Raw genomic sequence first — 10,245 nt, forward strand, 5'->3', positions numbered from 1 at the left:
ACCGATTCTGACGATGGTTGATTTCAGCGACCTTAATAAAGGTTTATTTGAAAAAGGTTTCCAAAGATCCGATCCAAGGTTACAAAGATGCTTGGGACGAAAATGCTGAGTTTTCGGGAAACAATGTGATTTTACCAAAGATGCTTGGGACGAAAATGTCACGGTCCGTTGGGAACAAATACGTTAAAAGATGCGACCGTCAGCAACTAATTCGTTAGTTGAGACCGACAACGGACAAAAAAAATTATAGCTAGGATTAATAAAACCAATACACTATTAATTAAAGTGAATAAGACAAAACACTGGCTAACCCTTCTAATGGACCAAAAGAGGTGTCCTTCCAAACAAATGTAACTGAAGAATGGTGCTCAGAAGGGACATATAGTAGATCCAAAGAAGTGTTCACCAAATAATTAAGTAGCCATGGTCATATATAAAATACAAAAATTTCTCTTTATAAATGTAGTATATTCAAAAGGGTTCACACAAATTTTTCTCTAAAAGACACACAACACACACCACTTTTTATTTAATCACTCTAGCAAGATGGCAATTCCTGAATGGGAGGTTATGCAGGCAATAGTAGAAAATAACACAGCTGCCTTTAGTAATATGATCGAACAAGATGAACAAGTGGTTGAACGAAGATTTGCAAACAATACGGTGTTACACCTAGCTTCAAGATTCGGGAATGCTGAAATTGTATCACTTATTCTTGAAATGAGGCCAGAAATGGTGGCTGCTGGAATGATAAGTTAGAGACGCCAATCCATGAAGCGTGCCGAATGGGACATGAGAAGGTGGTGAAGTTGCTAATGGAGAAGAACCAATGGGTGGCTACCAAACTCAACGACGACAACAAAAATGCCTTGTTCTTGGCTTGCAACTATGGCCGTGTTGAGATTGTTGAATTCTTCCTCAAAAACTCTAGCTGGTTGAACATCGTAGATTTTGCAGCTTGTTTGCATGTTGCTGCATCAAAAGGCCGAACAGGTATGGATGTTGATACATAGTGATGTTTGTTTTTCTCTATACCGTAAAAGTAGTTCTGCCAGAGTGAGATTTTACTGGAACCTTTGTTCGTTTTGACGTTTATATTGATATTGGCTCCTTTCTTGTTGGTGGTGCAGCCATTGCTAGAAAGTTACTAGAAAATGTGACAAATCTTGCTCAGGAGCCCATAAATGGCTCATTGGCATTGCATTGTGCTTGCAGAAACGAGCAACTGGAAACCGCAACACTTCTCTTAAGGACGGACCCTCATGACCAAGCTTTGCAATTCGATAAAAATGGCTACGCGCCATTACACCTAGCTGCAATCAACGGGAGCGTGGCAATCTTAGAGGAGTTTGCATCCATAGCTCCTTTATCATTCCACGTTCAATTAAAACATGGAGAAAACGCGTTGCATCTTACCATAAGACACGATAAGTTTGATGCCTTCAAATTTGTATATGGCTTCCTCAAGGTTAAGGGAACATACCTCCTTTACCAAGCTGACCAATTTGGTAACACCATTCAAGATCTTGCTCAAAGGGAAGGTTTCGACCAGGCAAGAACTTTCTAGTCCCTACACTTTTCACCTTAGTAAACTAACGCTGAGCGGAAGCAAATAAAAACATAGAGAAAAGTTGATAAATTCCTAAGTATTCAATCCTCAGTCGTTACAGAGATCTCCGTTTTTGATCAACGCATACTGGCAAAAAATAAAAATACAGAAAATAATTCTCAAGAAAAGTTGACAAATTAGTGAATATTCAATCTTAAACCATTAAATGGAGCTCCCTTTTATAGGGAAATTCTAGCAATTTGTAATCCGATTAACGATTTAGAAACTCAATATGGCAATCAAGAAAAATAATGTGATAACCAAATGAGTGAAGTTGTCTTTTTCTTCACTCTTCTTTCACATCACCACCCGCCCACAGGGCCGGCTTAACGTTCTCTAAGGCCTAAAACTAACTAAAATGTTGAGACCTTTTATTTTCTTTATGCATATAGCACCAGAGAGTATCCAAGAATTATGGAATATAGATGATATGCCGTGAAAATGGATATGAGACAATCCTCCTTAACTTGGCTCATCAATGAGTAACTAATTTTAAAAAAACTCTACTTTCAAAAACCCATAATATATAACCCCTATTTAAGATTGAAGCCCCGTGAGATTAGAGGTCTAAAGTCATGGCCTCATTCAGTGGCGGCCCAAGGTTTTCAAAGGCCTCAAGCTAATCATTAAGTTAAGGTTTTTTTTTTTTAAACTTTCTCATACAAACACTTCTTCTTTACTCAGGCTTGGGACCGAGAATATAGACTGAAAAGGTTTATAGCTGGCAGGGCTAATGTTATATATATATATTTTTAATTATATCCTGTGTTTGCAAAAAAAAAAAATCATAAAATTCACTTTTATAGCTTAATTTGATGTAAATTGTTTAATGAAATAATTATAAAACAATAAACTAATAAGTAATTACTACTAAAAAAGAGTAATTACTAACCATTATTCATTCCAGTGATATTCAAATTGTGCAAATTCAAATTGGAGTGCAAAAGTGCAAATCCAAAAAACAAGAACGACCTGCAAATCCAAATCATGGTTCGCAAAAAAACGAAATTACCCGAACCTGAAGAAACTGTGAGAGATTTGGGTTGGGTTTCAGGTCTAGATTTAAAATTTTGTAACCTAAAAAACCCGACCCAAAAAACCGAAACCCGAAAAACTAACCTGAAGAACACCCTACTTCACGCTAGCTTCAGTTTTTTCAACTGCATTATGCAACCTAATTATCTAATATGCATCAATATAATAATTAAAGTACGTAATATATTAATTATTTTAAAAAAATTGGGGGTCCTAAGCACTTGCTTGGGTCAACTACACACTTGGGCAGGCAGTGGCCTCATTTAGCTTACCCACGAGACGGACCTGCCCACCCATATTCGTGACCAACATTTGCGCAATCAATCCCACATCATAAACTTGACAGTTCTAGCTTGTTCAATGAGATATCGATATTCAGTCTATATTATATGACTTTAGCATCGATAATGTTCGCAGTTTGCAGAGTACATCATGAGTGAAACACAAGGGCCAAATGGTTATCAAACGGTAGGGAATCACAACAGCATCCTTGATCCAACTAAATTACCGACAACCGACTTGAACATAGAGGCGTCTGAAATTCGTGTAGAAGAAATTGTTCCAGAAGATGAAACCAGCCCGAAAGTAGAACCCGTGAAAAATGTAAATAAAAGTGTCCTCAGACAAAAGATCATACGAAAAGAAGAAGAACAACAGAAGCATCAGCAACAACAAAAAATCAAGCATGACAAAAATACCATGACAAGAGAGCATTTAGAATTACACAGAGAGGCGCTACAAAATGCGAGGAACACAATCACACTAGTGGCCATATTGATGGCAACGTTCACATTTACAGCCAGCGTGAATCCTCCTGGTGGCGTGTACCAGGAGGGACCGCTAAAGGGCAAGGCAATCATGGGCAGAACTCAAGCTTTCAAGATCTTCGCAATCAGCAATCACATTGCACTGTTTGTATCCATTTGTGTTGTTGTAGTGCTAATCAGCATTATCCCTTTTAAGAGAAAGGCGCTGATCACGATAGTTGGGGTAGCTCATAAGATAACGTGAATAGCATTATCGTTCATGGCTGTGTCATATGCTGCGGCAACTTGAGTTATCATGCCCGCGCCACGTGACAACCATGGTATGAACTGGATTTTAGAAGCTCTAGTGTCTATATGTGATGGGACTCTTGGATTCACTTTCATTTATCTAGGGATCAGGCTTATTAGAGATCAGTTGAAGAAAACGAAGTGGCTGAAGGAAAGGCACGAACTTGAAAACGAAGTACATGATCCACGCTCCTTCTCAACAAATCCAGAGGTTTTAACTCACCAATCTGTTGGATTTCATGCCCTCTGATTCTGATCACACATATATGTTAGTGTATCCTGTCCTTTTTATTATATGTTCATGCTTATGTACTTAATTGCCAAAAATTATGAATTTATGATGTCATGTGAGCATTCATATTCATATATGTTTCCAAGAACATCTCATCATATTAGTCCTAGAGAAAAGAACTCAATAATTGGTAACATATGATTCATTTGTAGTGAAATCCATGTTGATCTCGAATTCAAAGTGCGTATAAGTTTGAACTCGAGGTCAAATAGTAACAAATTATAATAATAATAATTATTATTATTTGAACAACAAAGACCTGAACACCTAGAATGATTATGGCATATGGATCACTCTTCTGCCCAAAGAACAAAACGTGATGACCCAGAACATCCACCTAGGAGGAAATCCACAACTGGGAAGCGGTGAAAGCCCTTGGCTCAGCCGGGAGCAAATTGCTCCAGGCGAGACTCAAGCTCACAACCTCCCACGAGGAAAGTCATGGGGATACCACTGGACCAATTGGCCTTTGGTGTAATAAGTTATCTAGACGAGCACATTAGACATCCAACAAATAATAAAACACCAGCCATAAAAAATTAGACATAAGTCATTGACATTTTCAAGTATGCAATTAGGATGGGTATTATATGTAAAACTAAAGTTCTTTACTGTATTTCAAGTTTAAACCATAGTACTTATTTGCACCTTATCAGCATTACATATAAATATAGGCACTGTGATATTAGTTCACAAGCTTTCTTTACTTATCTATATAGTAAAGTGTTCCAAAGCTCTGTCATGTAATCAAACACTAGACTTAACAAACAGACGTACGCCATTGCATTTTCAAATATACAATGAAACCGACTCAATTTCTCGACAATATGGCAAAAGTGTTGGCCCAGATGGATCAAACAATCATATCAAGCGAACGAATAAATAAACGAACACGGGATATTGGGGTGACAACCCTCGACTCTTTTCATATAACCAAACGAACTTCTCAAACAAACATCACGAGTATAACAAACTTACATCGAGAAAAGACTTCTTGACTCTCACTCATAAAACTAATAATCTAGACCCTATTTATAGACCTACTAAACTTGCTCTCCAAGACAAACTTAACTTAGGAAACAAGGAAAACTTATTCTAGAATAATCCATATTAAAATAAACTTACAAAACAAACCCTCAACTTTATTAATAATTCAAGATTATTCTTCATTCACCCCCTTAATCTTGAATTGTTCATCTTCTCGCTTTTATTCCTTCTTTTCAGCTGACCATAACATACTTGCTTCACCGATTCCTCAAACTTAGCATTAGTTCCTTCCATGCTTAACTTTAAATCCATACTGTTATTTCCCTTCTCAACTCACTTCTTCTCATCAACTCGTTCTTGACCAATAGTTTCAACAACTCCAAATAAATCATTTGGAATCGTTCCAAACCGAATATCCTTCACTTTCATAATCGGTTTCACATCATAACTTACTTTCTTTTCAACTTCGAAGTTGTTAGGATTACAACATACCTGAAGCTTGATGTTGTACGTCCTATTCAGATTTCTCTGAATCTTCATCAACAATCTCTTTTTCTGATCATATAGCCTCAATATCCCATTGGCTATTTCAATCTTACATCCTTTTTCATCTAACTGTCCCAAGCTGAGAAGATTGGTCTTCAACTTAGGCATATAGAAAACATCACAAAACGTTTTCTTTTCACTAGTCTTACTTACCACAGTCACATTACCTTTACCTTTGATTTCGATCTCGGATCCATCACCAAACTTCACTTGACTCGAAAATCGTTCATCCAAGGTAGTAAAGAACTCTATCTTTCCTGACATATGATGACTTGCACCATTGTCTAAGTACCACGTTCCTTCATTTTTTTCATCCTTTTCAAACACACCAGAGATAACCCTCTCTTCATTCAAACTTACTCTCTTTATTGAACAAACTGCCATGAACAAAAAAGGATCAACGCCATCTTCTTTCTTTGTCAAATTCACTTCTTCATCCCCTTTGCTCAGTTCTTTACATTCATTCGAGTAGTGCCCAATCTTATCACAGTTGTAGCACGTTACATACTTCCTTCTATCTTGCCATTCTCTCAGGTTCTTTTTCCAGTATTCAACTCGTTCATCATTCTCACGTTCATCATTCCATCTTGGATTCCCTCTTCCTCGTCCATTGTATTTTCCACGGCCTCTACCACGTCCGCGGTAGTTTTCAACTTTCTTTTCAGTTTAGGTGAACATGAGCTGACTTTGGGATAAACTTCCAGTCACATTCTTGAACTTGCTTCTTTCTTCATATGCTTTTAAACATCCAACCACATCTTCAAACGCCATTGTTTTGATGTCTGTGAGTAGCTCCATCGAAGAAACAACAGGTATATATTTATCTGGCATAGAGTTCAAGAATTTTCTTACCAAAACCTCTTCTTCAAGTACCGCTCCCAAGCTCTTGTACTTTGACTGTACTCCACCCAACTTCGCTGCATAATCATCAATACTTTATGTCTCCCCCATCTTCAATCCATTTAACTCGGCTCTTAGCATTTGAACACGAGCTTTCTGAGTTCTTTCTGCACCAAGATAACGAACTCTTAACGCTTCCCAAACATCTTTCGGTTCTGAATACTTTGCCATCTGAAGCATCACGTCTTCAGGTAGGGTTTGGAAGATAACACCTAACACCATAAACTTCTTTCTTTCTTCAATTCCTACACCCTTTTCTTTATCAATTGCATCATGCAACCATTCGCACCCAAGATAATTTTCACCATAACTGACCATGACGCATAATTGGTCGAAGTTAATTTCAGTGCTTGCAAAACAAAACCACCCATCGGTTCTTTCATTGTTTCTGAGCTCCCTGCTTCTTTATCACCAGACATGACTCGATAATCAAACTACTCTTTGATTCCTTTCCGATCAAGAAAGGGCTAAAAGAAAACAAAGCAATAACGTTTTCGGTCTCCACGTTGATTGATAAACAATTGTATAAATTCTCACAATATCTATTAATAAAAACTAATGGTTAACAGTGGCGGTTTTCGTAAAAAAATCCAAAGCACCAAACCCTTTAGCATCAATCACACTTCCCAATAAACCTTAACCGAATTCCTTTCAAACAATTATTCTTCCAAATTCCCAAACCCTTCAAACAATAAACCCACAAACAGAAATAATATTTTTATTATTTTTGTCGTGATGTTACTAAACACAAACACAATTGTGTTAAATTAATTCACAACTTTTCTTTTCCTCTCGCAAACAGCAAACGGCCGTCGATCGAACGAAAATCAAATAGATAATAACCAAACTCTTCTTCTGCGAACAAGCTTAAGCTCTGATACCAATTATTGGCCCAGACGGATCATACAATCATATCAAGCGAACGAATAAATAAATGAACACGGGATATTGGGGTGACAACCCTCGACTCTTTTTATATAACCAAACGAACTTCTCAAACATGGAGAAAAGACTTCTCGACTCTCACTTATAAAACTAATAATCTAGACCTACTAAACTTGCTCTCCAAGACAAACTTATTCTAGAATAATCCATATTAAAATAAACTTACAAAACAAACCCTCAACTTTATTAATAATTCAAGATTATTCTTCAAAAAGCATAAAAGACAGAAATCTATCTTAAGCTAGACCAATCAGTTATTAAGAAGACTCAGCAACAAGAATATAGAACAGCCCCAAAACTCCGGTATGCATCTGTTTATTGCTGTAATTAGACTCCAAAGTTACAAATTCGCCTTTGGCTATTTTCACGGATCCCGGTTTAGGATAACATGTAGACATTCCTACAATGTAACCAGCTTCATCTCCTATATCTTTTCCTTTCCCATATATAGGTTTAGATGAACAAATAATGCGTCCACCCTGAATAATAATCCTTTTACTTTAAAATATAAACTTTGACACAAAATCATTAAAGAGACATGTTTACCTAAAGGTTGTAATGAACCGAAATTTCTTGTTCGTGAACGGTTCAAAAAGACGAACACAAAAAATGTTTTACTTGATTTGGCTATGGTCGGTGTCAACGGTTCAGTCGGCTACCAAGCTTGTGTTGGTGTGTTTTTTTAATGTTCATATTCATATGTTAGTTGACATATAAATTAATCACATAATAAACATATATTTTTGTTTAATAGTTAATAATTTTGCTTAAATCTATATATAAGATCAGAGAAGTCATTAAAAAGTTAAAAACCTTTAATGAACAAGTATATATAAACAAACAAACATTAACGAACATGGCCTCTGTTCGTGTTAGTTCATTTAGTTAACCAAACAAAATTCCTTGTTCATGTTCGTTCATTTATTAAATGAATGAACATAAACGAACTTCTAGCTAAACAGTTCACCGAAGATTCGATTCATTTACAGCCCTATGTTTACCTCTCCATAAAGAGCAGCACCTATTCCTCCAATGTACTGTTGTGCAAAACCATAAATAACATCACCAGCAGCTGGGAAACTCACACTTGACCTTCTGGTTGCAACTCCGGAGGTAGATTTTTCGATATCATACTCGAACTATAAAATTAAAAACTTTAAATTTTTAACAATAACATTCAAAATTTACTAAGAGCGCGCCGTGTTTAGCTAACTTACAAGGCAATCATGGATTCCAGTGTGCTGCCAAGTATCGGTAACATCTAATATAAACACTTTAACAGGAACTATGGAGTCACTCCAATCAACCCACTTAACCGTGTACTTCAAGTAAACATCTCTTTTGACACTTCGAAACCCGCTTCTCACTTTACATTGTGTTCCATCATAACAACAATGCAACCCGCCCGCATAATCAGGTTTCAAAGGCTGACCGTCTTTATCCACCGTCACATTATACAACTCACATCTACACTCATTACACCCCGTTACATCCACTGTCCCCCGAGTGTCAATCGCGTGGATATTAAACATCCATTTCTCTTCATACCCAACCGGAACATTAACCGGACTGCCCACTTCAATCCCATACGGATCAGGAACATATGTCGATGTTTTTCGTGTTTCTGATCCCATTCCAAAGAACTGGGACCGACCGTGATCACATAGTCCTGCATTCCCTGCGATAATTATATCTTTACCGTGAATTTGCTCGTAATATCTCACAACAACCCAGTGGTGAATATAAGTTTCTTCAAGAGAAACCGAGTTTCCTGCTTCATCAACAACTTCAGCATTGAAACTTTTTATAGCGATATGACCTTTCGGGAACTCGATATCATAGTAAGTTTTGTTTGAAACCGAACCCGGAAGCTGGGTTATTTTTGGTGATAAAAACACCTTTGATTTCAACCGGTTTTCGAGTTTTACATAACCTTCTGTTTGGCTAGTAAATATTGCAAATGACATGATGCATAATAAGAACAACACACATTGCGTACCAGGTGACATATCCTTGGCCTTTGACTTGAATTAATCTGAAGAAAATAATCAAATTATTCATATTTTTTTGTCTCCCAAAAGTTTGATAACAACTAAATATTCTAAAAAACCTGTATGATCCGGATGACCTGATAGATAATAATTGTATAAATAAATCATGATTTCTTGAGCAATAACCGAATCGCTAACTAAAACTGAACCTACGGCTGTGAATTTCCAACACGACACAAACATAACACGAATTTCACGGGCATAGGTTTTGTATAAACGTATTCGGGTCAGGTTTGAGTCGAGCCTCTTTAGCTAAACTGGTTGGGTTCGGGCCAACCCAGTGGGTTCATCATTAACCTATTATTTCTTATTCATTTTTTTAAAATGCGTTTTATGTAATAAATTAAATTGGTAGGGTATCTTCAGACTTCAATACTAAAAAATAGTTATATAATATTTTGAGGTTAAAATTTATGCGTTTTATATAAATTTTTATTTTTCTTTTTTGTAAAATGTAAACTTTTAATATTAGATATGTGAATATGCTGGTCATGTTCGGGTTCACGTGTCTTTCACGATTTTCAAGTTAATGTCGTGTAGGGTGGGACTTGCAAACACGAATACTTCTGACTGAATCGTTAACCGAAAACTAATGAAACCGAACCGAAATTAACTAAAAACCGATTACCCGAAGATTGAATCAACCGAAACTAATCGAACCAAACCAAAAACTAACAAATTAACTGAATAACTTAACAACAGATCAACCGAAAACTTATTGAGTTATTAGTTAATAAAATAGATAAACCGATGACTCGGTTTCGGTTTAGACCAATAACTGAACCAAACCGACCTGTGCACATGAGTTGAAGTTACTTACCTAGA

At 36.6% G+C, this 10,245-nt stretch overlaps 2 protein-coding genes and 1 pseudogene across 3 annotated transcripts; 1 reads left to right on the forward strand and 2 right to left on the reverse strand.

The window, feature by feature from the left end:
* The first annotated feature begins 518 nt into the window (after positions 1–518).
* Positions 519–1,863, forward strand: LOC143551681 (uncharacterized; annotated as a pseudogene). Its single transcript, XR_013138541.1, has 2 exons — positions 519–993; positions 1,131–1,863. The product of XR_013138541.1 is annotated as an uncharacterized LOC143551681 (transcript).
* Positions 1,864–5,311: 3,448 nt separating this feature from the next.
* On the reverse strand, positions 5,312–6,295 carry LOC143550896 (uncharacterized). The gene is made up of 2 exons (XM_077041456.1): positions 6,233–6,295; positions 5,312–6,181 (listed from the first exon to the last, which is right to left on the reverse strand). Exons 1-2 carry the CDS (start codon positions 6,293–6,295, stop codon positions 5,312–5,314), a joined length of 933 nt encoding a protein of 310 aa, XP_076897571.1.
* Positions 6,296–7,601: 1,306 nt separating this feature from the next.
* LOC143551691 (uncharacterized) lies at positions 7,602–9,411 on the reverse strand. The gene is made up of 3 exons (XM_077042075.1): positions 8,587–9,411; positions 8,371–8,508; positions 7,602–7,848 (listed from the first exon to the last, which is right to left on the reverse strand). Exons 1-3 carry the CDS (start codon positions 9,376–9,378, stop codon positions 7,627–7,629), a joined length of 1,152 nt encoding a protein of 383 aa, XP_076898190.1. The 5' UTR covers positions 9,379–9,411; the 3' UTR covers positions 7,602–7,626.
* Positions 9,412–10,245: the final 834 nt, after the last annotated feature.

This window comes from Bidens hawaiensis, unplaced genomic scaffold (assembly GCF_021521415.1).
Source record: "Bidens hawaiensis isolate Kalapana, Puna unplaced genomic scaffold, B.hawaiensis_p1.1 tig00001016_1, whole genome shotgun sequence".
NCBI lineage: Eukaryota > Viridiplantae > Streptophyta > Magnoliopsida > Asterales > Asteraceae > Bidens > Bidens hawaiensis.

Excerpts from the sequence above, each read along its gene's own strand:
- LOC143551691 (XM_077042075.1), bottom strand. The coding sequence starts at position 9,378 with ATGTCACCTGGTACGCAATGTGTGTTGTTCTTATTATGCATCATGTCA. Across the intron at positions 8,509-8,586 it reads CTGGAATCCATGATTGCCTT|TTCGAGTATGATATCGAAAA; the intron begins GTAAGTTAGCTA and ends TTAATTTTATAG. Across the intron at positions 7,849-8,370 it reads GTGCTGCTCTTTATGGAGAG|GGTGGACGCATTATTTGTTC; the intron begins GTAAACATAGGG and ends ATTATTATTCAG.
- LOC143550896 (XM_077041456.1), bottom strand. The coding sequence starts at position 6,295 with ATGGCGTTTGAAGATGTGGTTGGATGTTTAAAAGCATATGAAGAAAGA. Across the intron at positions 6,182-6,232 it reads AAAGAAGCAAGTTCAAGAAT|AAAGTTGAAAACTACCGCGG; the intron begins GTGACTGGAAGT and ends TAAACTGAAAAG.